Genomic DNA, 27588 nt, shown 5'->3' with positions numbered 1-27588 from the left:
ACCTGGAGGCTGGGGGCGGGGCCTGTCCGGAGTCGGGGCCTGCCTGGAGCGGGAGCCTGTGCCGGGGCCAGGAGGCGTGGGAACGGGGCCTATCAGGAGGCAGGACCCGGCGGCTGGGGGCGGGGCCTGTCGGGAGGTGGGGCCTGCCTGGGCGGGAGCCTATGCCGGGGCTGGGAGGTGTGAGGACGGGGCCTATCCGGAGGCAGGACTTGGCGGCTGGGGGCGGGGCCTACAAGGAGGCGGGGCCGGCGGGGGCGGGGCCGGGCTCGGCTTCTCTTAGGGACCCGGCACTCGTCGCCCTCAGTCCGGGTCAGCTGGGGCTGGGCGCCGTGGGTCTGGCGGTGTCGTAGCGGTCCCAGCGTCTGTCCCGCCGGCCGGGCGGTAGCGGCACAGCCGCGGGAAGGTGTCGGAGGGCGGTTCCGCCGCGCGGCGGGCGCGCCGCCCACATGGCGGCCATCAGGGCGCTGCAACAGTGGTGCCGGCAGCAGTGCGAGGGCTATCGCGACGTGAATATCTGCAACATGACCACGTCGTTCCGCGACGGCCTGGCCTTCTGCGCCATCCTGCACCGCCACCGGCCCGACCTCATGTAAGTCCTGCCTGGCGCCCTTTGACCCTTCTGCTGTTCGGCTGCGCGCCGACACGGGCGGGGAAACTGAGGCCCGGGCGGCTCGGGGATGGGGAGCTGAGGCGTGGGACTGGGCAGGCACAGCCCACCGTGCAGGCCCCCGAGGCTGTCCCCAGTGGCCTCAGTGTGCCCGGACACCGAATGCAGCTGGGCCAGAGCCGTGGCATCCCCCGCCCGCCGGCTGAGTCAGACGTGACTCAGGGCGGCCCCTGGGCCCTGGCTTCAGTCCAGTCCCCCTCTGTGTCCCTGGGAAAGGCCAGCAGAGCTGCCTCTTTGGGCCCTCCGAGGCTCTCACTGCCCAGGGGCCTGGCCACCAGATGGGGTCCCTGGATAGCCCTCGTATGGGCACTGACCCTCCCCCCGCCTGTTCAGGCCCCTGGGGGGATGTGGCCAGGGCCACTGTGGGGGAGCGGCCAGTGCAGGGCAGGAAGCCCCCAGACCCCAGGTGCTGCTGCCAGCCGGGCCTCTGAGGCCCCGGGTGATAGGGCCTGAGATGGAGAACAGCCCCCATCTCTGGGAGCAGCAGGAGGTGGCAGGGGATGAGGGCTAGGCTGTCTGCCCCCAGGAGGGTCTTGGCATGTGTAGCTGGGCAGGGCTGAATCTTGGCCCGAGCCTGGACCTGCTCCATTGTTTATTCACTCAGCAAACGCTCTTTGGCTAAATGACTGGGACCAGGCTTGCTGGGACAGAGATCTGTGTGTCGGGGCTGGGGGCCAGAGGCTCAGGAAGGGGGGCCCTCAAAGGCCACCTGCAGCCCAGGCACCTTCTGGGCAAAGCATTCTCCTGAGTGTGTTTTTGGTGGGAAGGTCTCGGGGTTGGGAGGAGCCACAGGCAGCACCTGGGGCCTCTGTCAGGCCGCAGCTGTGCAGACCGGAGAACCGAGGCTAAGAGGAGGGGTCCTTGCTCAGGTCACACAGCCCCAGCCCGTTGCGCAGATCCGGGGCTCCTCCCCTGTGCCCCTGGACACTGTCCTGCCAGTCCCACTCTCTGCAGGAAGCTGGGGTCTTGAGCAACAGCCTCGGCCCCTGCCCTGTGGTTGTGACATGCATTCGTGGAGCCGCCAGGGGCTTCCATGTGGCGTTTGGGCAGCAGCCGCTCTCCCTCGCCAGGAACGTGCCTCTGTTGCCCTTGCAGTCAGAAGAAGCTGGGTACAAGGTGCGTGCTTCCACATGGAAAGCCTGACGCTGAGCTTTGAAGGAGAGGTCCAGGGACCTGGAGACTGGGAGAAGGACCCGGAATGGGGAGGAAGGCAGGCGAGACCCCACCCCCGGGGCTGCAGGGTCCTGGATGAGGCTGGTTGGTGGCTGAGCCCAGGCATCCAAGCTGGGGCCAGCCCTAAAAGCCTTCGGGGTGGGGAGAGGCGTTGCCACCGGCTGCTGGCCACCAGCTTCATGGATCACTGGTGTCGCTGGAGATTTGGGGCCCTCTGGTCCTGGGGAGCTTCTCTGTACTCCCTGCCGGTTCAGACGTGCCTGTGTGCAGTGCCCCGGGGTGAGCACAGGTGCATGTGCATGCACTGGCACGGTGGTTGCTGTGTATCTCCTCAGTGCACTGACAGTTATTGAGCACCTGCTGTGTACCCAGCATTGAGTCCTGTGCCAGTTCCCCTCAGCCTCCAGATGCAGGGAGCAATGTTCCGGTCACAGAGACAGACAGGGAACAGGTAAATGAATAAAAGCCCAGGGTGGCTCCAGAGAGTGCAGAGGCCAGAACAGGAAGGAGGCGGGAGAGAGAGGAGGCCCTCTGCCCCCAGCTCCGGTGGGTATGGAGTTGCCCAAGCTGTGGCTGACTTGGTTCTCTCCCCACTGGACTGTCAGCTCCAGAGGGTGGGGGCTCTGTTTTGTTCACTGCTGCACCCCTGGTGCCTGGAACTGGGCTCGGTAGATACCAGCACATGGTTGGAGCTCTGCAGATAAGGGCCTTTCAGTTGGGGTTCAGTAGATATGGTAGGAGCTTAGTAGGTACCCATGTGCAGAAGGACAGAGGAGAAGGCCATGTGCCCTTGGAGGCAGAGATCAGAGAGGTGCAGCCACAAGCCAAGGGTGTCCTGGGCTGGAAGAGGCAGGAAGGACCCTCCCCGAGAACCCCCTTAGGCAGCAAGGCCCAGCCCACACCTTGATGTCGGAGTCCGGCCTCCAGAGCCGTGAGAAAACAAATTCCTGGTGTTTTAAGCCCCAGAGTTTGTGGCAATTTGTTACAGCAGTAGGAAGAAGCTAGTACAGGCTTCCATGGGTGTTGGGGCGTGGGGGCCTCTGTAGACCCTGGCTGATGGAAAACCCGGAGTGTCATGGGGGTCGGGTGTGCACCAGGGTGTGGAGACATGCGCTTGTATGGGTGCCTGGGCCCTTTGCTTTTATTCCAGAGTTGGAGTCTCGCTCTGTCGCGCAGGCTGGAGTGCAGTGGCACCGTCTTAGCTCACTGCATTCTTGAACACCTGGACTCAAGCAATCCTCCCACCTCAACCTCCCGAGTAGCTGGGACCATGCCTGGCTAATTTTCTTATTTTTAATTTAATTTTATCTATTTATTTATTTATTTGAGACAGAGTCTCGCTCTGTCGCCCAGGCTGGAGTGCAGTGGTGCGATCTCAGCTCACTGCAACCTCCGCCTCCCAGGTTCAAGTGATCCTCCTGCCTCAGCCTCCCAAGTAGCTGGGGTTAAAGGGGTGCACCACCACACCCAGCCGATTTTCGTATTTTTTGTAGAGACGGGGTTTTGCCATGTTGGCCAGGCTGGTGTCGAACTCCTGACCTCAAGTGATCCATCTGCCCGCTTCAGCCTCCCAAAGTTCTGGGGTTATGGGCGCGAGCCACTGTGTCTGGCCTGTGTCTGGCAACTTTCACTCAGCATATTGTTTCTTTTTTTAATTGAGATGGGTTCTGGCTATATTGCCCAGGCTGGTCTTGAACTCCTGGCCTCAAGTGATCCTCCTGCCTCAGCCTCCCGAAGCGCTGGGATTACAGACATGAGCCGCTGTGCCTGGCCCCTGGCTCTTTGGACGTGCCTGCCTCTGTGCCTTCATCACCCCCATCCCGTGCCCTCAGCCTCTGCTCCCTGCCGTGCCTCTGGATGAGGTGGTGGCTGGGGTGGAGGTCTCCTCATCTAGCCCTTGGCTGTCCCTCCTGTCCCCAATAGTCTTCGGAAAGGGAGGAAACGCGTGTGAGGGACAGGCACAGACCGGTTGTCCTCTCAAGGCAGCTCTGAGGTCAGACTCTGTGTGAGGCCCCGCCCTTGCCACCTCATTCCCCTCTCCTTCCAGTGAAGACCCCTTGACAGCAGAAGGGTGGACGTCCTGTCTCCGTGTCTGTAGCTCTGCCACCAGGAAGTCCTTCCCTTTGTCTGGCCTTAGTCCTTCCTGCTGCACGCAGAGAGCGCTTCCGCTTGGCCCTCAGGGAGAGCAGCTGTGAAGGAACCAGCTCGGGCGCCAGGCCAGCCAGGTGGGGCACCCGGGCTCCTGGTTCTGCCTCTGCCCCACCGACCCCGGGTGGAGGGGGCGGGGATCCGGATGTTCCTGTGTACCATGTTCCGGCTCCTTGAGCCACGTGTGACCACACTGAGGAGCCCCACAGGTACAGAGAGGTGTCCGTGAATCTCCTCTTTACGGCCAGGAAACAGGATCGCCCAGCCACGCCCACCAGGAGGTGGCAGGGTGGGCGGGTCCCCTGCCTGGTCAGCCTGCCTGTGCCCGCCTGCCCCGTCTCACCTGCGGCTGTGGGTTCTCTGCAGCCAGGCCTCAGGGCGCCTGCCCCCGGGCGCTGTTTCCATACTGGTGTCACAGGGCAGCTGGGCAGCCAGGTGAGCTCAGAAACCACCCAGAAACCCAGAACAGACAGCCCCACCTCCCGCCTCACCTCCCTCAGCCAGTCAGCCTGTCGGGGCTGGAGCAGCTCTGCCATGCGCTGGCTCCTTTCACTCCTGGGCCCAAGCAGGTCTCCGGGCACAGCCCTCGGGCAGATGGGGCAGGGGGCACAGCGTGTCTGGGCTGGGAGGGAGCAGGGCTGGAGGGAGGGCAGGCATTGTGCGTGGCGCAGGAAGCCATCCAGCAGGTGGGAGAACACTGCGGCCTCCTTCTTGGGGTTCGTGGCTGGGAGCATTTGTCGGATTTGTGGCCAGGCCTTGGGAGGGTGTCATGAAGTTGGGTCTCTGCTGCACCCTCAGTTCCAGGGCAGGGTCCCTTAAGTTTTCCCTGGTCCCTGCAGCTCTGGAGGCGGGCTCAGGGCTGGGCCAGGAAGTGGGGGTGGCTGGGGCGGCTGCTGTGCAGTGCATGGAGCCCTCCAGCAGTGGCTCCCAAGGGTGGCGGGGCTCCCTGAGACACCACTATTGTTGGGGGCCAGGGGAGAGACTCACGCAGAGGCCCCCACCCAGAAGCTCCCAGGCAGTGCCCTCACTTCCTGGGCCAGGGCCGAGGGTGGGCTGACCTCCTCTCCCACGCGGGGTTGGGTCAGCAGGAAGCTGCTTGTGGACAGAGGCCTTCTGTTCCTGCCCCAGGGCCTGTAGCCAGACCTCTGCGGCCGCCTCTGGCCGGAACCCTCCAGGACGGGTGCGGGAGGGGGCTGCCTGTCCACCTACTGCAGGGGGACTGCCCAGGGCCCCACACTTTCCTTCCAGAGGCCCAGTGTGCAAGGTGGGGGCTCTGCGGCCTCCCCTCCCCAGTCGTCACCGCCCCCTGCCCACCCCCTCCTCTCCTGAGCTCTGCCTGGCCATGTCCTCGCTGTCTCTGAGGTTTGCTCCTTCCTCGAGTCCCCTCTCTGCCATCCCGACTGTGCCATCTGGTCCCTGTCTCTCTTGGGCTTCCCTCCACCATCTCCGCTGGGGTCTTCCTTTCTCTCTCCAGCTCTCTCTGTCCGTCCACCTGCCTCTCCCCACTCCCTCTGCTCCCTTCTCCGTGGGATTCTCTCCTGATGTGCTGGATGTGCCTCGGCTGGGGCTCCTTCCCTTCCAAGTCCTGCACCCCCCCCCCCCGACCCTCCCCACTCCATGGCCGAATCTTGTTCCAGGAAGTAAACAGTGTGATGTCGGCCACCCAGGAATTTGGAGGGGGCTATACATTCCCAAGAGCCCCCAGAGGCGCCGGGGCAGAGGCCAGCTGGACTCCATGGGCTGAAGTTGATGGTCGTGGGTCAGTTAGAGGGGTTGGTGGGGGCAGGTGTGGCCGGGCAGGGGCACGCACGGTGGAGAGTTGGCCAGGGCAAATCTTGTGACCGACACACAGACGGCAAATTCATTCCTTCAGCCAGTGTTGAAAGAATAAGTTACTGCCACAGAAATCTCACCAAGCACAGAACAAATGCATCACAAGCATTTATAGGGCACCGACTGTGTGCCTGGCCCCACGGTGTGTGTCTTGGAGCCGGGCCATAGTATACCTGATTTTAATTCTGAGGCTTCAAATAAGAGAAGATTAAACCTCGGAGGGTGCCATGTCTCGGAGGTGGGCAACCTGCAGCCCCCATCCCACAGCCCGCAGGTTTGCAGCGGTGGCTGGGGCTGTGTCCCGGTTCCAGCCGTCTCACCATGGGTAGCTGGTCACTTGCTGAGTGGGGGGAAGCTGATGCATTTTTGTCCGGCAAGGACAGGGGTGTCCACCTGCTCGAGCTGCCCTCGCAAGGTCCCCCAAACGGGCGGTTTCAACAACGGAAAGTGTCCTCCCGCAGTTCTGCAGGCCAAAGTCCCGGACGGAGGTGTGGGTAGGGCTGGGCCCTCCTGGGGGCGGGAGGGAGGATCTTCCCGGCCTCTCTCCTTGGCTCTGGGGTGGCCGTCTTCGCCCTGTGCCTTCACATCCTCTTCCCTGTCAGTTTGTATCTGCATCCACATTTCCCTTTTATGAGGACACCAGCCATGGGACCAGGGCTCCCTGCTAAGAACCCTGTTGGAATTCTCTTATCTCCAAAGGAGACAAAATGAATTCTCCAACCTCCAGAAAGACCCTGTCTCCAAATAAGGTCACGTGGGGGAATTGGAGGTTAGGGCTCCAATGTGTCATTTTCTTGGGGGGCTCCTGGAGACACGAGTGGGGTTTCCACCTGGCGATCTTGGTGGGGCTTGCGAGACGGTTCTGGCGGCGATTTCTGCCAGCATCGGGCCCCTGAGCTCAGCTGCTCAGGGGCCCCGGGGGTGTGAGCTCGGGGACAGCAAGGTGCATCTGGGGAGGGCCTGGCCGGTGCATCGGGTGGAGTGGGGGAAAAGCTGTTCTGTGCCAGGAGTGTGGAGCCGTGGTCTGGAGGCTGGAGGGCCGGCCCTGGGGAAGGAGCTTGGGGCAGGAGGGTGGTGGCTGTGGGACCAGCCAGGGTGGTGCAGCCCAGTTGAATAGGCCTCAAATGCCCGGAATGCAGCTTGAACCTCATCCTGAGGCCGCGATGCTTGAACTAGCAGCCCAGACCTGTGCCTTGTGGGCACTGGCTCTGGTGTGTCCAGAGGGCCTGGGGTGCTCTGATCTGCCTGGAGCTCTGAGGGCCTGACTGTGGGTCTGGGGGTGAGATGGCCCTGCAGGGAAACCCACTGGACAGAGCCGCTGCTGGCCCCTGGGGTGGACGGAAACAAGTGCGGGAGGCAGACGGCCTCCTCCTCCTGCTTGTTTAGAGAAAAACAGACTTGTGACACTGCCCTCCCGGCTGTCCGGGCATTCTTTCCGGGGAGATGGCCGCTTTGGTCAGTGACCCTAGGGAAGGTCTGCAGAAGAGCTTGAGCTTTCAAAGGGCTGGGGGCGGGCAGAGAGGGAGGGAGAGCCGGCTCCTAAGCCCTGGGGGCTGAGGCTGACGCCCAGCATGGCTGCAGAGTCCCTGGGCATAGACAGCCACCCACATGCCCTTGAGTCACACCCTATCGGGGGACAAGTCCAGGCAGACAGAGGCATCAGCCCAGGCCGGAGCAGACGGAAACCCCTTTCCCTGCCACTGAGCCCAGGGAGGGGGCTCCTCGTCATCTGTCCACACGGAGAGGAGTCTGCGCCCCTTCTTGTCCGGCGTGCAGAAGCTCCGCCTGTGCAGACGGGTGGTCCTGCCGTCTGAAACCTGTTACCTGGGAGAGGGTCCAAGCTGGAAACGGTGGAGGGTTCCCAAGGATCCCAGCAGATTGATGGACGGCGGGGCTGCAGGCGGACGGGGCGGGGGCTTCCTAAGGAGAGAGGTGGGCAGCCTGCAGCCCCCATCCCACTGCCCCCACCCCACCGTGTGGCTGCTGCCCGGCCTGAGTTTCCCCATCTGTGAAACAGGTGAAATGGGCTCACTGTCCGGGCCTCGGAGCATTCTTATGGGGGTCAGGGCCTGGCAAGGGCTGTGCAGGCTGGGCTCAGAACTAGGCCACCCAGGCTGCGTGGCCACAGGGGTCTCGGCCCCCACTTCTCCGTTTGAGACCTGCCCAGCCTTCCTGTTTGCTGCAGCTACGGCCGTCAGATTCGCCACCAGGAGCTGCGGTTGTCCTCCCAGACAGGGAGACTGAGGCCCTGAGACCGAGGCTGGCTGGGGTCAGACATGCAGGCCGGGGTGAGGCAGGACACGGCTTGCAGCCCCAGCTCCCTCTGTGGGACCAGGAAGCTTCTAGAACAGTCCAGTTCACGCTGACATGGCAGCAGCTGCTGTCCGGGACCCCACAGGCAGCAACGTGGACAGACGGGTCACGATCACTATATTTTTGTTTTTGTGAGACGGGGTCTCAGTGTGTTACCCAGGCTGATGTTGAATTCCTGGGCTCAAGCAATCCTTCTGCCTTGGCCTCCTGAGTAGCTGGGACTACAGGTGTGAGCCACTGCACCCGGCTTCCAGATCATGATTTAACCAGCCCTCCCTCCCAGAAGCCGCAGCCCGTGCTGGGAGCCTGGTGGTTTTTGTCGGAGGGCCTGGGGCTGGGCTGGGGCCTCCTGTGTGGGATCTTGGTGTGTTTTCTGCCCAGGGTATCCTCCCAAGGTGCCCATCAGGAGTCCCAGGACCAGCTGGAGGTCACGTGGGGCTGTCCTCTTGGCGTCCCCAGGAGGGCCCTGCTCTCCAGGCTGGCCGGGGACCTCACCTCGGGAACTTCCTGGGACCCTTGCATCCCTGTGGTCTAGTGTGCGAGTCGGGTGAGGCTGGGCCCTCGCTGAGCACCTAGGAAGGCACTCCACCACCCAAAGAGAGAACCATGTAACCTCAGTGGGCTTGGCGGCTGTCTCCCCGCTGTGTGACCTGGGGCAGGTCCCCGAGCCGCTGTCTCTGTGAGATGCAGACATAACCGGTGTCTGCTGCACAGGTCGGGTGTGAGCCTTAGGTTGGTATTTGTGAAGCGCTGAGAAGGACACCCTTCACTGCAGGGTGAACAGAAGTCACCCTTCCAACAACAGAAGCGATGACGTGTGGGACGAGGTGGATCCGGGGCCTGTCCTGCCCTCGGGGGCAGCGTGACTGGCCCTCTCTGCATATGGCGTCGTCCCCTGCCCTGGGAGCCTCTCTCCTCCGTTCCCTGTGGTCCTCCGGGGGCATCAGGCCTCTGCGACCCACCTGGTCACCAAGCGTTGTGATGGGAAGAGCCCCCTCCGAGCTGAGCTGTGCTGGACCACCCTGGGCTGGTGACCTCACCTCCCAGGCCTGCTTCCTGCCACCTCTGACTGTGGCAGGAGCACTGGTGAGGGGCGGCCTGTCCAGGGTACAGGAGGTGAAGCTGGGGCCATCTGATGTCGTACCACGGTCCCAGCAGCATCACCGTGGCCGGAGCAGGGCCGGGAGCCCTGGCCTCTGCCCACCTGTGTTCCTGTGCCACCTCATTCCTTCACAGCCCCCCATCCTGACCTCGGTTTCTCTGTTTGGGCAAGATGACCTCTGAGGCCCTCCAGCCCTTCCCTTCGTGGACTCTGAGCTGCTTTGGACATCATGTTTTTATCTTCCAGAAACTTCAATGCTCTCAAGAAGGAAAATATTTATGAAAACAATAAACTGGTGAGTGGCCCCCGCACCGGCCCCCGTCCTCCTTCCCCGCCCCGGCCTCACAGCTGGCTTAGCCAGCCAGCTGAGCCCCACCCAAGTCCGAGGGACCGAGGGACTCCCCCCAGGCCCTGCACCTGCCTTGGGAGTCCTGCCTGGGAATCGGGGGCTCCCTGACCAGCCCTGCAATGTGTCCTGGGCTGGGTGACCCTAGCGTTCTAGAAATAGCCTCTTATCTTGGCACCCAGGGCATACTGGTCCCCTCTTTTCCTCAGCTGGGGAGCAAGGTGCCAGGAGGTGGCTGGGGACCCTACTTCACTGCAGGGGGCTCAGCCCAGTCTGCCTCAGGCAGAACAAGGGTCTGGGGGTGGCTGTGGGGGGCTGTGGATGGGTCCCAGTGGGCCTGTTGCCACTCCCACCACATGCGACCTGCCTTCCGGCCCTGCCAGGATTCCAGCCCTGCCCTGCCCGCCCCAGCTTCCAGGCCCTTCCCTGTGTGCAGCCTCAGTTTCCCTGCTGCAGAATAAGCACCACGCTCCCTCGTGGGCAGAGGCACCGGCAGACTCACCACGCGCCCTGCAGGCGTGTCCTGTGCTGTGCCGGGCAGGCCCCGGCCACGTCCCTGCCCCCGGAGCTGGCCTTCAGCGGGGACAGTGGTCAGCACTGAAGACAGTCATACCTGCCCGGCCGGCACTGCCCTGCTCAGCACAGGGACAATTTGAATTTAAGCTTTAACTTAATTAAAATGAACTAAAATTACAAGTTCATGGTGAAACCTCGTCTCTACTAAAAATACCAACAATTAGTGGGGCGTGGTGGTGTGCACCTGTAATCCCAGCTGTTCAGGAGGCTGAGGCAGGAGAATTGCTTGAATCCGGAAGGTGGAGGTTGCAGTGAGCTGACACTGCACTCCAGCCTGGACAACTGAGTGAGACTCTGTCTCCAAAAACATAATAATAAATAAAAATAAATAAATAAGTCCAGTTCCTCAGGTGTGCCGGCCACATTTCCCATGCTCACAGCCATGCCTGGCCAGCGGGTGCTGGGCTGGACAGCGTGGGTTATCGTGTCCCTGTCTCAGCCTCTAGCGGCCCCCACCTGTTGCCTGGAAGCCCTGACATGGCGACCTTTGTGTCCCTTCTGGCCCCCGGGGAGGGCTCAGCAATGTCAGCCCTGCCTCTGGAGGGAGCTGTTTCAAGACTGCATAAGTCTGGGTTGGGTGGGGCCTGGGATTCTCCCGGTGAAGGGCAGGATCCCCTGAGGTTTCACCTGGACAGGGCCTTGAGTGCCCACCAGCCTGATGACCTCAGTCCTGTGCAGATGAGACCGTGATCCCCGCTGCAATGATGGGTAAGCTGAGGCTGGGAGGCCACGCGAGTGGAACTCAGCTCCGGCCTCCAACCCATGCCTCTTTGGGCTCCAAGACTGTGTCTTTGAGTCGAGGTGAGCTGTGGCCTGGTGGAGGAGGAGGGGGCTCCCAGCTGCCCCGCTGACCCCCTCCCACCTTTCGCAGGCCTTCCGCGTGGCCGAGGAGCACCTGGGCATCCCAGCCTTGCTGGATGCCGAGGACATGGTGGCCCTGAAGGTGCCTGACCGGCTGAGCATCCTGACCTACGTGTCCCAGTATTACAACTACTTCCACGGCCGCTCCCCCAGTGAGTCCCTGCCTCGCCCGCCAAGCCAGGCAGGACCAGGCCCCCCACCCTTGGCCCGGCTCCTAGGCCTGTGGACTTTTTGGGGTCCACGCCCAGCCCCCCCCCCCTAAGAATGGCCCCTGGCATGGGCACCGGGGCTGTGCACTGGCTGTGAAGCAGCAAGAGGCCTTGGTGGGCGCCCTACCCCCAACCCTGGCCCCATGCAAAGCTCCAGGCTGTGTCTTCACCAGGAGGGACCGGGGCCCTCATCCTGCTGCAGGAGAGCTGCCCCAGCTGCTTCCCCAAGGTGCCAGGTACACCAGCAGCTCCTGCCGCCCCGCCCCTCATGGGCCTCAGTTTGCCCATCTGGACCCCTGAGCTTCTGTGCCCACTGGGGTGGCTTGGCTGACCAGGGGCAGCTCCTGGGCCTACCTTCATCTGTCCTGATTTTGGACCCTATGGAAGCCAGGCTGGCCTGGCAGGGTGGGGCCCCCGGATAGAACTGGGCAGGGGAGGGACAGGCCCGGCCTTTGTGTGTGTAGAGCTCAGCTCCCCACCCCCCACCCCCACATTCCTCTTCTAGGGTTTAGAAATCCCCAGAACCATTCTGGGCACAGGGCCTGCCCTGCCTGCTGGAGAAACAGAAAAGTCCCTTTTCCCTGACTCCAGCTGGGGCTCTGAGTGGGGAGGGAAGGAGTGGGGACCGACCCGGGGCTGTGCCAGAAAAAGTGCCCTCTGGGTTACCTCTCCCCAGCCCTGGGCCCCCAGGTCCCCCCCTGGCACCAAGGCCTGGTACCAAGGCCTGTGCTGGGCACTGGGACCTCTGGAGGGACTAGACCCTTTCAGAGCCAGGCCTGGGACCCTCCCGATCCCTGCTTGATTCCTCCAGTTGGGGGCATGGCAGGCGTGAAGAGGGCCTCGGAGGACTCTGAGGAGGAGCCGTCAGGGAAGAAGGCTCCAGTCCAGGCGGCCAAGCTGCCTTCGCCTGCCCCAGCCCGGAAGCTTCCACTATCTCCAGCCCAGACAAACCCTGTGGTCCAGAGGAGGAATGAGGGTGCAGGGGGCCCACCCCCCAAGACTGTAAGCTCCCACCCCACCCTCCGCCTGGTTCCCTGGGTTTTCCACCGGCGGGTGCAGAAGGGGCTTGTGGGACTACGTGCAGCCCCTAAGCCACGGGACCCAGAGAGGGGTGTGGCCTCTAAGCCACAGAACCCAGAGTGGGGTGCGGCTCCCCCAGTCCAGGGCTCAGCCTTAGCAAGAGCCGCCGGGACCGGCTCTCCAGGGCTCCATCAAGCCAGGGGTTGTGATCCCACTTTGTACAGATGGGTAAACTGAGTCCCAGGGAGAGCACAAAGGTGGGACAGAGCTTGAACCTAGATGGGCCCAGCATACCTCCCTCCTGGGGAGAGAAGGGTTGTTGGGCTATGCCCTGTACCCAAGGCCGGCTCTGCAGAGTGAACCCAGGCACCCCCACTTCTCAGAAGCGGAGTTGGGGTGGAAGGCGGTGGGCAAATAGCTGGTGGTTGGCAGCCCCTGCTACGCCTGGACTGCCACTCCAGGCTCCCGGGATGGTGGGAATTGGATGGGATCCTTGCCCCTAGATGGGGCAGGAGGCCTGGAATCTGTCCCCTGGCCCCCAGCCCCACCAAAGGACCACTAGCATCGGGCGCCGGCTCTCTCCCCAGGGCTGGGCTAGGGGCCCTGGACTGGGGCTGCCGCCCACCTGGGTGTGACCCCGACCGCAGCCCTGCTGGCGGCTCCTCTCCCGGCCAGTTCTCCATCTGTAAGATGGGCTCTTCCGGCCACCTGTGGGCTGCCACCAGGAGGGAGGGCTGGGTGGACGGCTGCTCAGAGAGGTGCTGGCATCTTCCCCAGGACCAGGCATTGGCGGGCAGCTTGGTCAGCAGCACCTGCGGGGTCTGCGGCAAGCACGTGCACCTGGTACAGCGGCACCTGGCCGACGGGAGGCTTTACCACCGGAGCTGCTTCAGGTGGGGCTGCCCTCTGCCCGCACGCCTGTGTGTGCACCTCCCCTCCCAGAACCCTCCCACAGCTCCCATCGCCTCCCACCCGGCCTCCTCCTCCTCCTCCTCCTCTTCCCCTCCTCCCCCTCCTCTTCCCCTCCTCCCCCCTCCTCGTCCCTCTCCCCTCTCCCCTCCTCCCCCCTCCCCCTCCCCGTCTCCCCTCCTCCTCCCCCTCTCCTCACCCTTCCTCCCCTCTCCCCCTCCTCCTCCTCACCCCTCCCCCTCCTCCCCCTCCTCCCCCTCCTCTCTCCTCCCCCTCCTGCCTCCTCCCCCCTCTCCTCCCCTTCTCCCTCTTCTCCCTCTCTTTCCTTCTCCTCTCTATCCTCCCCCTCCTCCCCCTCCTCTTCCCCTCCTCCCCCCTCCTCGTCCCTCTCCCCTCTCCCCTCCTCCCCCCTCCCCCTCCCCGTCTCCCCTCCTCCTCCTCCCCCTCTCCTCACCCTTCCTCCCCCCTCCCCCTCCTCCTCCTCCCCCTCCTCCCCCTCCTCCCCCTCCTGCCTCCTCCCCCTCCTGCCTCCTCCCCCTCCTGCCTCCTCCCCCTCCTGCCTCCTCCCCCCTCTCCTCCCCTTCTCCCTCTTCTCCCTCTCTTTCCTTCTCCTCTCTATCCTCCCCCTCCTCCCCCTCCTCTTCCTCCTCTCCCTTCTCTCCCTCCTCCTTACCCTCCTCTCCCCCTTTCTCTCCCTTCTCTCCCTCCTCCTTACCCTCCTCTCCCCCTTTCTCTCCCTTCTCTCCCTCCTCCTCACCCTCCTTTCCCCCTCTTCCCTGTCCTCACCCTTCTCCTCCCCTTTTCACTCTCCTCCCCCTCCTCTTCCTCCCCCTCCTCCTCTTCCTCCCCCTCCTCCTCTTCCTCCCCCTCCTCCTCTTCTCCCTCCTCCCCCTCCCCATCCTTCCCCTCCTCACTCTCCTTCCCCTACTGCTCCACCTCCTCCCCCTTTTTCCCCCTCCTCCCCCCTCCTCTCCCTCTTCACTCTTCTCTCCCTACTGCTCCGCCTCCTCACCCTCTTCCCCACCCCCCGCTCTGTTGCTGATAGCCCAAGATGTTCTACTGTTCCCAGACACCCAGGACCTGATGCCCCTAAGCCCCAGTGTCCCCCTGTGCCCCCATCCAGATGCCTCCTCCAGTGCCCCCGTCGAGATGCCCTCCCGACTGTCCTTCCACACACACTGCCTCAGTCTCCCTCCTGTGCCTCAGCCCTTCCCACTGGGGTGTTGTACTCAGTGGCCATCCCCAGCCCCTCCCTGCCACCCTGCACCCCGGGTGGGGGCTCCTAGGAAACAAGCGCTGTTCCCCCTACTTCTGTCCCCAGCTCTGCAAGGCTGGGGTGGGCCGGTCCCCCCAGTTCCATCCCCCACGCTGTGAGGCCAGGGTGGGTCAGCCCCGAGGTGGGGCCTGGGGTGGCCTGTGGGTGTGTGTCTGCTGACCTGCACGAGCACCCTCTGGGGTTTGCACCCCAAACGAGGTTTTTGGTGGGGTCTGTGATGTAAGTGGTTAAGGACCCTGAGAAGAGGCGTTTGTTGAATGAATCGGCAACCTCGTGAGTGGAACACGGGAGTCCGCAATGCCTGCTTTCAGGAGCACATGGTGAATGCGTGGCGGGGCGGGCGTTCAGCAACCTCACAAGTGGACACAGGAGTCCGCAATGCCTGTTCTCAGGAGCACGTGGTGAATGCGTGGCGGGGCGGGCGTTCAGCAACCTCACAAGTGGACACAGGAGTCCGCAATGCCTGCCCTCAGGAGCACGTGGTGAATGCGTGGCGGGGTGGGCGGTGCCGAGCTGGGGCTCCTGTGCCTTTCCTCCCCCAGGTGTAAGCAGTGCTCCTGCACGCTGCACTCGGGGGCCTACAGGGCCACAGGAGAGCCGGGCACCTTCGTCTGCACCAGCCACCTCCCCGCAGCCGCCTCTGCAAGCCCCAAGTTGACGGGTCTGGTCCCCCGACAGCCAGGGGCCATGGGTGTGGATTCCAGGACCTCCTGTTCCCCACAGAAGGCCCAGGAGGCAAACAAGGCCAGGCCGTCGGCCTGGGAGCCTGCTGCGGGCAACTCGCCTAGCAGGGCTTCCGTTCCAGCTGCACCCAACCCTGCAGCCACCAGCGCCACGTCCGTCCACGTGAGGAGCCCAGCCAGGCCCTCTGAGAGCCGCCTGGCCCCCACTCCCACGGAGGGGAAAGTCCGCCCTCGTGTGACCAACAGCTCCCCGATGGGCTGGTCGTCAGCTGCCCCATGCACAGCAGCGGCTGCCTCCCATCCCGCTGTGCCCCCGAGTGCCCCAGACCCTCGCCCGGCCACACCCCAGGGCGGGGGAGCCCCCCGAGTGGCAGCTCCTCAAACCACGCTCAGTTCAAGCTCCACATCTGCAGCCACGGTGGACCCCCCAGCCTGGACCCTGTCCGCCTCCAGGACCCAGCAGGCCAGGAATAAGTTTTTCCAAACATCAGCACTGCCCCCCGGCACCAGCCTTGCTGGCAGAGGTCCCACCCCGTCACTTGCTCTATCCAAGGACAGCAGCAAGGAGCAGGCGCGGAACTTCCTCAAGCAGGCCCTCTCAGCGCTGGAAGAGGCTGGCGCTCCGGCGCCTGGCAGGTGAGCGTGTGGGGACCGAGGGACCCCGGGTATGGCCTCTATGCACCAGCCAGCGGGGCCCCCGGAGGCCAGAGGGGTTGGGGGCGCTGCACCTCCCTGGCTGTGTGGCCCTGGGGACTGCACTTCCCCCAGCCTGTTTCCTCCTCTGGGGAATGGGGAGGAGGAGCCAGGGTGGCAGTGCCTGTGGTCAGGGTGGTGGAAGCCAGGTCCTTATGGAAAAGCTGCTGTCTGCATGTGCTCGGGGCGTCATGGGTGCGGTGGCACTGCCGCTCCGGAGCCCCCTGTGCCGCACTCCCTTGGAACCCAAGGGTCCTACGCCCATTTCATGGATGCGGGTACAGGTTGCGAGCAGGACCCACGCTGGCTGGGCTGAGCATCACCTTGTCTGACTGAGTCCAGCTGGGCCCTGACCTTCCATGCCTGGGGCCCGCGCCTGCCTGTGCCTGGACCCTGAGCAGATGACATGGACGGGTAGAGGGGGGGCGCTGCATCAGTTTCCAAAGACCCCCTCACTGGGTGGCTTACACAGTAGAAATCCACCCCCTCACAGCTCTGCGGGCCAGAAGTCCGACCTTGAGGCGGGGGAAGGGCCGCGTCCCCTTGCAGGGCACTAGGGGTGGACCTGTCCTTGTCTCTTCCAGCTCCCAGCGGCTCTGAGCGTTCTTGGCTTGTGGTCGCCTCCCTCCAGTCTCTGCCTCCGTTTCCATGTGGCCTTCTCTCTGTCTGTCTTCTCCTCTTCTGTCTCTTCTAAGGACATGGTTGTTGGACTAGGGTCCACCCTAACCCAGCGTGAGTGCATCTTAACATGATCATAACTGCCAAGACGGTTTACAGATAAGGTCACACTCTGAGCTTCCCAGTGGACATGACTTTTAGGGGTCACTATTCGACCAAGTACAGTCACTTAGCGAGTAAGAATGCTTGTCGCAGCCTGGCTGACAACGCCGTTTCCTGCCCCGTATCGTGGGGTGCAGGCGTCCCCTGCTCAGAACTGCCTCCTGCCCCCACACTGGTCAGCAGGGGGTGCTCAGAGCCTCTGGGGTGGTCACAGACAGGAGAAGAGCGAGTTCGCTCTGCTCCTCCTGGTACTGGGGGGTGTCCAGGGCATCCTAGGGACTGAGGATGAGTGGCGGCGGTGCTCCAGGGAGTGCTTCCTAGGTGGTGGGGCGGGGGGCGTGTGTGGCTGGGGAGGATCCCAGCTCCTCTGGGGAAGCCGGCCTGGCACACCTGAGCCCAGTGTAAAGGGAAAGAGGGGAGGGAAACTGGTTGTCGAGGGGGGTGGGGACATGGAGGCACTGGCTCGGGGGTGGGGAGGCACCTGGTGCCCCCACCTCAGGCTCTGGCAGCCTCACTCCCGGCGTGTGCCCGAGGGAAGGCAGGAAGGCATGGAGGCCTTGTGTCTGGCCCTGTGTCTGTGTGTCTGGCGGGGCCAGAGAGACTGTGTCACATGGGACTGAACCTGGCAGCCCAGGCCGGCCCAGGCTCTGACAAAGCCCCAGGTGCCTCCAGCCTGGGTGGGTGGTGTGTTTAGGGGGTGGATATTTTAATCTCAGCCAACACTGGAGAGGAGAATCAGCCACAGCATATGCTCATGCCAGAAACAGGTGTCTGTGGCCTGTGCCTTGCCAGGGTGGTCATTGGGAGCGAGCTGCAGGGAGGCAGAGGGGCAGCCTGGTGCAATGGTGGGGGAGGCAGAGGGGTGGCCTGGCGCAATGGTGGGGGAGGGGGAGGGTGGCCTGCGGTGATGGTGGGAGTCCGTCCGGAGGCTGGGCATTGGGAGCGAGCTGCAGGGAGGCAGAGGGGCAGCCTCGGGTGATGGTGGGAGGGCGCCTGGATCCAGCTGTGCCTGATGCGTGCTCTTTTACTTACAGGCCCTCCCCAGCCACTGCCCCTGTTCCCAGTTCTCAGCCCAAAACCGAAGCACCACAAGCAAGTCCCTTAGCCAAGCCGTTACAGTCCTCGTCTCCCCGGGCGCTTGGCCTCCCTTCGAGGATGGAACCGCCAGCCCCCCTGAGCATGAGCAGTACCTCTCAGGGATCCTCGTTGCCCCCGGCAGGCAGGAGGAACTTGGCTGAATCCTCAGGGGTCGGCAGGGTGGGTGCTGGCTCCAGGCCGAAGCCAGAGGCCCCGACGGCAAAGGGTAAAAGCACCACCTTAACGCAGGATGAGTAAGGGGCTGGGAGACAGGAGGCCGCGGGGGCCCGCAGCTCTGGGACTCTCCCCTGGCCGCACTCTGCAGTGTGTGCGGTTTCATCATCAGCCCCGCCCGCCTTCCTCTCCGTCTCGTCTCTATCCTCCATGACACCCGCTCACAGCCTCCTGGGGTCCTGGCGCACTGTCTGTGTGGTGGCTGCAAATGTCTTCAGGGCTATGCTGTTTGCCAGCACCCAGCCCACCCCATCCGCACGTCCTGCAGGTGCCTGCAGCCCAGCCCTGCAGCGTCCCGCTCAGCTCGGTCTGGCAGTTACATCCGGTGGCTCGCAGTGGCCTGGCTTGGCCGTGGTCTGTGGGGCCTCCTGTTCTCCCATGGTGTTTTGTGCTTCCTGCCTGTTGCTTTGTTTGACGATGTCGCACTGTTGGCTGTGGCACTCTGTGTCACCACATACCGGAGATGGTGCCCTATGCCCCGTCCCCCCTGTGGTGTCCCAGTGACGGTGCCCTATGCCCCGTCCCCTCCGCTGGTGTCCCAGTGTGCCCTGTCCCCCCTGGTGGTGTCCAGGTGACAGCGCCCTGTGCTCCGTCCCCCCCGGTGGTGGTCTGGTGATGATGCCCTGTGACCTGAGGGCTCTGGTGCCTCCTAGGCTGGGAGCTCTTCCTGGGGGCTCCCTGGACCACACAGTCCTGTTTTATGGCCTCACGTGTTTTCGGGAACAGGGAGCGAGCTTTCTTCTAGGCAACTGGCCGTCACCCACCAGGGGTTAGCCCCCTGGGTGATCATGGCCAGGCTGGGCAGGACGTGGGCTTAGGGCTTGTGAGGCCAACCCTGTGCCAGCTGGGAGGCCCAGGGCACGGGGATGGCCAGGCTACGCAGTGAGCTGTCAGCTGTGCCAGGACAGACCCCAGGCTCCTGGCAGCCCTGCTTTGATGCACGGCTCTGTCTCCCAACCTGGGGGCAGCCGAGTCCCCCTCCCCGCCCCACTGCAGGAAACTGGCCGTCCCTGCCACCTGGGTGTGCGTAGAAAAAAGCTAGAGGTTCCCATGGCTTTATCCAGCTGGGCTCAGAGAACAAGCTGGGCTGCAAAGGGTTTTTCCAGATCCTTCTCTTCGGCTGAGTTCTCATTGTTAAAGCCACGCCCTGGATCCTGCAGGACCCAGGAGCCAAGAAAGCCTGCAGACGGGCAGCCGTGGCTCAGGTGTTCCCCTTGCACAGGTGGACAGAGGATCAGAGTCCACGGGGCTCACCCGGCCATGTCCCCACCCATTCGGCAGAAGGGGAAGTTGAGGCCCAGAGGCAGGGAGAGCTTCCCCCAGGGACACACAGCACAGGAGACCCAGCTGGGAGCCCCTCCCCTGACTCCCTGCCTGGTGCTCCTGATGCCCCCCGGCTGGCTGGCTGTGGGGGTGTCTGAGGGTGGAGTGGCTATGGGAAGATGGCAGGGGGAGGCACAGCCACCCTTGGAGACACCCCATTCCCAGCACTCCTTCCTCACACCCAGACCCCTTGCCTCCCACCCAGACATGAGCGCCAGCCCCCAGGAAGGCCAGGAGGACGGGCCGGCAGGATGGAGAGCGAATCTGAAGCCCGTGGACAGGAGAAGCCCAGCTGAGAGGTTAGGGATGGGTGGGGCTGGCCCAGGGCCTGGTACACCATAGGTGCTTAATAAATGCAGTGAGTATGTAATCGACCGATTGACACGCCTATCCAGGAATGGACGCACCTCCCTGTGAGTAGCAGAGGCCAGGTCACCCCTGCCTGAGGGACATGGGGGCCGCTGTCCCTGGTTTGGGGGCAGCGTTGTTGCGTGTCTCACCTGGGCATGGCAGCACCCGTGTGGGTTCACGCACCATGCCTGCAGCTGGGGTGGAGTCTCCCCATGTGTGGGTCCCGTGGGGCCCGGAGCTCACGCCTGGAATCTGCTTTGCACCACGGCAGGTAGCAGTGGACACGTGTGTTTGCAGGAGGGTCCCAGCAGGTGTAGTCGGTGGGCTGGGAGGTGGCATTTGCTCAGAAGGCCACCTGCTCCCTCGGGCTGGTCTGCATATGGCCTGGGAGCCCCTCCAGGTGGGCCAGGCCTGGGGCTGGTGGTTCGGGTTCCGACCTCATGCCTTCTGCCCAGGACTCTGAAGCCCAAGGAACCACAGGCCCTGGCAGAGCCGAGGGCGGGGGAGGCCCCCAGGAAGGTCTCAGGCAGCTTTGCTGGGAGTGTCCACATCACCCTGACCCCCGTGAGGCCTGACAGGACCTCACGCCCAGCCAGCCCAGGACCCAGCCTCCCAGGTACTCCTGGACGGGACCCAGGGGCCCCCGGGTGCCTAGCTTGCCCTCCCCCTTGGGTGGGGGCCCCGGGACTGGACCTGTAGTGCCACCTCCTGGGGTGTGCGGAGAGGTGCTCTGGTCAGCCAGAGAAGCTGGTAGTCCTGGGCAGGCTTGTGTGTACATGTGTGCATGTGTGTGATGCATGTGTGCATGTGTGTTCATGTATGTGATGCCTGTATCTGTGTTCATGTGTGATGCATGTGTCCTTGGGTACATCTGTGTTCATGTGTGTGGTGCATGTGTGTCCGTGTGTGATGCATGTGTGTGCATGTGTACATCTGTTCATGTGTGTGGTGCATGTGCACGTGTGATGCATGTCCATGTGTCTGTGTTCATGTATGTGATGCATGTGTGTGTGTCCGTGCGTGTGATGCATGTGTGCTCATGTGTACATCTGTGTTCATGTGATGCATGTGTCCACGTGTACATCCGTGTGATGCATGTGTGTGCAACCGTTTGTGATGCATGTGTCCGTGTGTGCATGTGTTCATACATGTGATGCATGTGTGTTCATATGTACACCCGTGTTCATGTGTGATGTATGTGTGTGCATGTGCCACCCGTGTTCATGTGTGTTCATGTGCCACCCGTGTTCATGTGTGTGATGCATGTATCCATGTGTGGATCTGTTTCATGCATGTGATGCATGTGTGTCCATGTGTGCACCCGTGTTCGTGTGTGATGCATGTGTTTGCACACACATCTCTGTATGTATTCCCAGCACTCACAGCTGCACTGGATCCATATCCAGCTCTCGTGCCACTTCCTGTGTGACCTTGAGCAGCCAGCAGCCCCCTGGGTTAGCCCCCTGGGGAGACATGGCCAGGTTGGGCAGGACGTGGGTGTAGGGCTTGTGATGCCAACCCTGTGCCTGTCGGGAGGCCCAGGGCATGGGGATGGCCGGGCTACCCAGCGAGCTGTTGGCTGTGCCCGGACAGACCCCAGGCTCCCAGTGGCCCTGCTCTGAAGCGTGGCTCTGTCTCCCCACCTGGGGGCAGCCAGGTCCCCCTCCCCACCCCGCCGCAGGAGACTGGCCGTCCCTGCCAGCCTTGACGTTTCTGACAACTGGCTTCGGCCGGAGCCCCCTGGCCAGGAAGCCCGAGTGCAGAGCTGGAAGGAGGAGGAGAAGAAACCCCACCTTCAGGGCAAACCAGGTCAGCCCCAGAGACACCGCTGCTGTTTGGGGTGTACGTGAAGGGAGCCTTCCTCTGAGGAGGCAATGCCTGCTGGGGCTTTGGAGGATGCATTCACAGGACCTAGAATGGAGGGAAAGCCTGGAGGAAGGACCCAGCCCTGCGCCCCAGGCCCGCGCTCATGAATAGAGACCCTAGCTGTTTCAGAGCACCTTGTTACAGACTCATGACGATGATGGAATGTCTGCTCCTGGCAGCTTGAGGGACTGGGGTGGCTGGGGTGTTGCTGACCTGGAGGAGGGCAGGGTGCAGGGTGGGGCTGGGCCTGGAGGCCACTCAGGTGTCTGTGGGGCTGGGTCAGGGCAGCCCAGTGGGCGTGCGGGGCATTAGGGAGGCAGGGCTGGGGCCAGCTGTGCTGAGGTCAGGCTCCTTCCAAGCTGTGTCCTGGTCACGTTGGGCCTGGTGGACGAGGCCCCAGAGGCTCACCCTGCTCCTTCTCCAGGGAGACCCTTGTCCCCGGCCAATGTCCCTGCTCTGCCTGGCGAGACGGTGACCTCCCCAGTCAGGGTGAGTAGTGGTGGGGAGCCGGGCAGGGGCCCAGCCCTCCGGCATCCTCACCGCCCCTCCGTTCCCAGCTGCACCCCGACTACCTCTCCCCGGAGGAGATACAGAGGCAGCTGCAGGACATCGAGAGGCGGCTGGACGCCCTGGAGCTCCGCGGCGTGGAGCTGGAGAAGCGACTGCGGGCGGCCGAGGGAGGTGAGCGCCTCGGCCTGGCCCCGGGCCAGCCCGACTCCCACAGACACCCTCAGTCCTGGGGCTGGGGGCCATGAACTCTGGCAGGCCCCCCTGCCCCAGCTGGCTCCTCTCCCCAGATGACGCTGAGGATAGCCTCATGGTGGACTGGTTCTGGCTCATTCACGAGAAGCAGCTTCTGCTGAGACAGGAGTCAGAGCTGATGTACAAGTGAGAGCCCAGCCGTGGGCCCCTCCTCGAAGGCCAGGACCTCGTTGCGGTCTGGGTGGGCCAGGCGGGGGACGGGCTGCGAGTCAGGCCTCAGACGCGTGTCTGTGCGGCAGGTCCAAGGCCCAGCGTCTGGAGGAGCAGCAGCTGGACATTGAGGACGAGCTGCGCCGGCTCATGGCCAAGCCCGGTGCGTCCCCCGCGCGCCAGCCAAGGGGCCCCAGCCAGGGATGCCGCGGAGCCCAGGGTGTCTGGGGGCCGGCTCTGTGAGGCCACCTGACTGTCCTGGTGGTGAGACCTTCCCTGGAGCCAGGCGGGCCCACGTTTGAGTTTCAGCTCTCCCACCTCCTGGCTGTGTGTCCTCAGCCAAGGCACTTAACCTTGCTGTGCTTGGGTTTCATCCCCTGCAAAGTGAGGATGCTTGTAGCACCCACCTCACACAGCTGTTGTGAGGATTAAACGAATCAATTCGCACAAGGCATTTAGTGTAGCAGCAGTCAGGGTGAGCCACGGGAATTTGTCTTGTGATGCAGGGTGCCCTGGCTGAGGGCACAGGCCCTGGCCGTCTGCCTCTGCCCTTTCCTTGCTGTGCTGCAGGGACAGCGATGTCCTGAGCCTCAGTGTCCATATCTCTGCAGCAAGTGGTGTTTCTGCGAGATGATGGGGAAGGATCCCAGCACACGGGCTCTGACGTGGCCGTTCCTTCCTTCATTCACTCATTCACTCATTCATTCATTCATTCACTCATTCATTCTGCTCCGGATCCCCCCAAGACCCCACCTTCCTCCTCCAAAAGAGGAGCCTGGCGCTTGGGTGGTGGGGACATTGTGTCCTGTGAGGGGCATGGCAGTCGTAGGGGGGTGCTCCTGCTGACAGAGCCATCCCCACAGAGGCTCTGAAGTCACTGCAGGAGCGGCGGCGGGAGCAGGAGCTGCTGGAGCGGTACGTGAGCACCGTGAACGACCGCAGTGACATCGTGGACTCGCTGGACGAGGACCGGCTCCGGTGAGGGGCAGGTGCCTCGGGCCCCTCCCAGCCAGGCCAGGTCGCCTGGTCCATGCTCCCGGCCCTCAGGGTCAGCCAGCCCCATAGAACTTTCTGACCAGGCGGTTATTGTCTATGCTGACTGGTACAGTAGCCAGGGGCCACATGTGGCCATCGGGAACTTTTTAAAGTCTTTTTTTTTTTTTTTTTTGAGACAGAGTCTTGGTCTGTCACCAGGCTGGAGTGCAGTGGTGCGATCTTGGCTCACTGCAACCTCCACCTTCCAGGTTCAAATGATTCTCTTGCCTCAGCTTCTCGAGTAGCTGGGATTACAGGCGCACACCACCACACCCGGCTAATTTTTTGTTTTTGTTTTTGTTTTTTTTGAGACGAAGTTTCGCTCCTGTTGCCCAGGCTGGAGTGTAGTGGTGCGATCTTGGCTCACTGCAACCTCCGTCTGCCGAGTTCAAGCGATTCTCCTGCCTCAGCCTCCTGAGTAGCAAGCTCGCACCACCATGCCCGGCTAATTTTTTGTATTTTTGTTAGAGACAGGGTTTCACCATGTTGGCTAGGCTGGTCTTGAACTCCTGACCTCAGGTGATCTGCCCTCCTTGGCCTCCCAAAGTGCTGGAATTACAGGCGTGAGCCACCGTAACTGGCCATAAAGTCTTAGTTTTTTTTTGTTTGTTTGTTTTGTTTTGTTTTTTGTATTTTTTTTTGAGACGGAGTCTTGCTCTTTCGCCCAGGCTGGAGTGCAGTGGCGCAATCTCGGCTCACTGCAAGCTCTGCCTCCCAGGTTCACGCCATTCTCCTGCCTCAGCTTCCCAAGTAGCTGGGACTACAGGCGCCCACCAACACACCCGGCTAACTTTTTTATATTTTTAGTAGAGACGGGTTTTCCCCATGTTAGCCAGGATGGTCTCGATCTCCTGACCTCGTGATCTGCCCGCCTCAGCCTCCCAAAGTGCTGGGATTACAGGCGTGAGCCGCTGCACCCGGCCAAAGTCTTAGTTTTTAACTTGAACTTCCAAGGCCACGTGCGTCTCCTGGCTCCTGCACGGACTGTGTGACTGTCCCCGACAGCTTTCCTGTCTCGTCTCATGAGGGGTCCAGCACATGGCACGCCGGGTCGGCATCTGAAGTCCACCTCTATGAGACCCTCTGGGAGTGTGAAGGGGCCTTGGCATGGGTCGGCCCAGGCCCTCCTGTCCCAGGTCACCGGTGTGGTCGTCCCAGGCCCTCCTGTCCCAGGTCACCGGGGTGGTCGGCCCAGGCCCTCCTGTCCCAGGTCACCTGTGTGGTCGGCCCAGGGCCCTCCTGTCCCAGGTCACCTGTGTGGTCGGCCCAGGGCCCTCCTGTACCATGTCACTGTTGAGGGGCTGGCTCTGGAGAGGGCAGGGACCTGGCATTGGTGGGGGCAGGGTCCCAAGGTGTGGCCTGTCAGCAGGAAGGGGCAGGTGGCATGGGTCCAGGCGGGACTCAGGGCTGGGGTGCCACTGCTGGAGACTGTCTGGGGGCCCTTCCAGGGCACCTTGCCATTGCCGTTGTCGCTTACGGCCACCTGGTCCCGTTTCAGGGAACAAGAGGAGGATCAGATGCTGCGGGACATGATTGAGAAGCTGGGTGACTGGGCCAGGGATGCTAGGGGCTGGGCGGGCTGGCTGGCTGGGTGGGCCGGGGATGCTGAGGGCTGGGCTGGCTGGCTGGGTGGACCGGGCGTCCAGGTGGGGGGGCGGGTGCCGCGCCCCCCTTCAGCCTTGGTGACAGGACAGGCAGGTTCACCCTGAGGGTGAGAGGTCCCTCCCGCCACTAAGAGAGCCAGGGGCAGCTGGTGACCGTGTGGTCATGGTGGGGACCAGCCCTCCGGGGCACCCAGTTGGGGCAGGTTCTCACGTGGGAGGGCACAGGGCTTCCTGCAGGCTCGGAGGCCCAGGGTGGACTGTGGCCAGTGGAAGGGAAGGATGTTTCTGGCAGGGGGACTTGTGTGGGCCACGGCTGTGCGGCTGCGGCGATGAGCACGGCCTCACTGTCCACCTGTCCCCTAGGCCTCCAGAGGAAGAAGTCCAAGTTCCGATTGTCCAAGATCTGGTCACCAAAAAGCAAAAGCAGCCCCTCCCAATAGTAGCTAGTGGGGCCGTGGGCTCGGCCCGGACCCGGACCCGGCATCTGGACTTGGACTCGGGGCCGTGGGCTTGGCCCGGACCCAGCACCCGGACTTGGACTCGGGGCCGTGGGCTCGGCCCGGACCCGGCATTCGGACTTGGACTCAGGAAGGGCCTCCTGTCCCTACAAAGGGCATGTGGACAGCAGGGACCTGCGCTACCGTCTGTGGTCTCAATAAAGAAACCGACCACATGGCCCCGGCCTCCTACGTGCCTCCATGTTTGCCTTGGTGCCCCTGGGCGGCCCCGCACCTGCCTGGGGTCTCGCCTGCCTCCCAGCTCTTGCCTGCAGGACGGACGTGCTGTGTGGCCTCGGGCAGGAGCCGACCCTCTCAGGGCCTGGCCCTCGAAGGTGGGCCCTTTCATAGCTTCCTGGCACAGATGGGCTGGTGGGAGCCTCAGAGGAGACGTCGGTACAGACTGGAGACTTTGGGTGCTGGGTCGCCATGTATCCGTGGCCTGAGAGCTGTGACCTCGTTCTCCCAGGACTGGGGCTGGGATGGGGGATTGTGAGCAGTGGCCCCTGGTCAGGGAGACTTCTTGGTGGCCAGGGCGGGATGTGGGGTGCTCCATCCTTTCTGACCCCCACTGAGAGTGGATGTCATGGGAGGAGCGCTGAGTCAGGAGTGCAGCGTCCCTGTAAGCCTCAGTTTGCCTGCCCATCTGTGCGGGGAGGGGCGGGCCTCAGCTGCTCGTTGCTGCGCTGTTTCAGCTGCTGTAGGAGCCTCTGCGATGGTCCTGGGGAACCCTCAGCCATGGCAAAGCACCAGTGCTCTCCACCTGCTGGCTGGTGGGGTCGGGACCCCACGGGTCCCAGCAGGGCCAGAGCAGGTTCAGAGCCTGGAGCCCCTGCTGTGTGCGCGTGGGCCCTGGGGAGCTTGTGCTGGGCAGGCCTGTGGCGTTCCATGGCCTTCACTGTGCCTTCGAGGGTCTCAGGACTCCTGGAACGTGAGCTGGGTGTGGGGCATGGAAGAGAGGGTGGGCCAGGGTGCACGGATGGAATACAGCCTCTGCAGTCACAGCTCTGCTCCTGGCAGCTGTTTGGCCTCAGGCTAGGGCACTGCCCTCTCTGAGCCTTTGGTGACATAGGCCGCCTGGGGGACTTGTGAGGATCGGAGGGGCCCAGCGGTGTGCCTCAGGCAGTGATGAGGGTGGAGGAGCACAGAGGTGCTCTCTTGCCCTCTGCTGACAGCGAGACCCCCGCTGCCTCCCTCTGTACCCCCTGCTTCTGCCAGCCACTCGGGGCGGAGGGAAAGGGGCTCCCCCAGATGAGGCCATGGGTTACCTGCACACAGCAGTGAGTGGGGAACGGGGTCGTGCTCTGCCTGGCCCCGAGGCCTCTCTTGAAGTCAGGCCACTGGGACCGAGTGTGTTGGTGGAAACTCCCTGTGCCCTCCGAGGACTGGGAGGCAGTGGCTGGCAGCAGTGGGACCCTGGAGCCCCCAGGAGACTTCTGCAGGGGGGTCTCACCTGGGTGTCGAGGAGTAGGGGTCCCTTGGTGGATGGGCAGGGTGTGCCCTATTGCGGGCAGTGGTCTGGGAGCTTGAAGATGTGTGGTGGGGCAGGTTGGGGCGGGGCCGGGGTCAGGCGGGGTGGGGCGGGGCAGGTGATGGAGAGAGAGGGGCTCCGTCAGGGCCTGGGCCGGCAGGGACTCTCCAGGTGCAGCGATGTGGCCTCGTTCCTCAGGCACTGGGCGCCTGGGGTGGTTCTGAGCAGAAGCCCCAGGGCCTCTGCTGTGTTAGGAGCATGACGCCGTGGAGGGCGGTCTGGACCGGGTCCCGGAGCTGAGCCTGTGGGTCCCCCTGGGATCTCAGCCCCATGCTCACGTCCTAAGGCCTGACCCGTGGCAGTGTGGCCTCTTCACCACCAGGGGGAGGCAGAGAGCCACTTAGCGGAGAGGGGCAGCCGGGAGCCCGGAATAGCTCCGTTTTTCAGACAGGGAAACTGAGGCTGGGAGAGGGCTACGGCTCTCCCACGTCACACAGCAAGCGAGGCGGGGCCAGGGCAGGGGGCTGCGTAGCATTTTTGAGACCGGAAAGGGAAGGGAGTGTTGTCCAGCAAGTTAGGGGCGTGGGCACCTGGGGCTCGGTCCTGCTGCGGACTCACACCCGGGGTTG

The 27588-nt window shown here is 63.3% G+C and overlaps 1 protein-coding gene across 7 annotated transcripts; it reads left to right on the top strand.

Annotated features, from left to right (window-relative positions):
• Nucleotides 1–230: 230 nt before the first annotated feature.
• MICALL2 (MICAL like 2) lies at nt 231–26492 on the top strand. Of its 7 annotated transcripts, none has more exons than XM_019031617.4 (17): nt 231–589; nt 9483–9531; nt 11030–11171; nt 12040–12230; nt 13026–13141; nt 14976–15752; nt 17624–17892; nt 19429–19522; nt 20030–20190; nt 21228–21383; nt 21865–21929; nt 21998–22121; nt 22238–22328; nt 22442–22515; nt 23216–23330; nt 24886–24927; nt 25355–26492. In XM_019031617.4, exons 1-17 carry the CDS (start codon nt 447–449, stop codon nt 25932–25934), a joined length of 3189 nt encoding a protein of 1062 aa, XP_018887162.1. In that variant the 5' UTR covers nt 231–446; the 3' UTR covers nt 25935–26492. The 7 variants fall into 7 exon arrangements, 6 of the variants coding, with proteins under 6 accessions (XP_018887162.1, XP_018887165.1, XP_018887163.1 ...); XM_019031620.4 differs by having other exon boundaries at nt 24886–24932; XM_019031619.3 differs by having other exon boundaries at nt 475–589; nt 9371–9531.
• The last annotated feature ends 1096 nt before the right edge of the window (nt 26493–27588 follow it).

This window comes from Gorilla gorilla, chromosome 6, assembly GCF_029281585.2.
Source record: "Gorilla gorilla gorilla isolate KB3781 chromosome 6, NHGRI_mGorGor1-v2.1_pri, whole genome shotgun sequence".
Taxonomy (NCBI): Eukaryota; Metazoa; Chordata; class Mammalia; order Primates; family Hominidae; genus Gorilla; species Gorilla gorilla.
Note: the sequence above shows the minus strand (reverse complement) of the source record. Positions and strands in the feature narration are given on the sequence as shown.

What these genes read in the sequence shown, in the direction of transcription:
- MICALL2 (XM_019031617.4), top strand. Translation starts at nt 447, where the DNA reads ATGGCGGCCATCAGGGCGCTGCAACAGTGGTGCCGGCAGCAGTGCGAG. An exon ending in GGGGCCCACCCCCCAAGACT is followed by an intron (nt 12,231 to 13,025) that starts GTAAGCTCCCAC and finishes CATCTTCCCCAG; the next exon opens with GACCAGGCATTGGCGGGCAG. An exon ending in AGGAGAAGCCCAGCTGAGAG is followed by an intron (nt 19,523 to 20,029) that starts GTTAGGGATGGG and finishes CCTTCTGCCCAG; the next exon opens with GACTCTGAAGCCCAAGGAAC.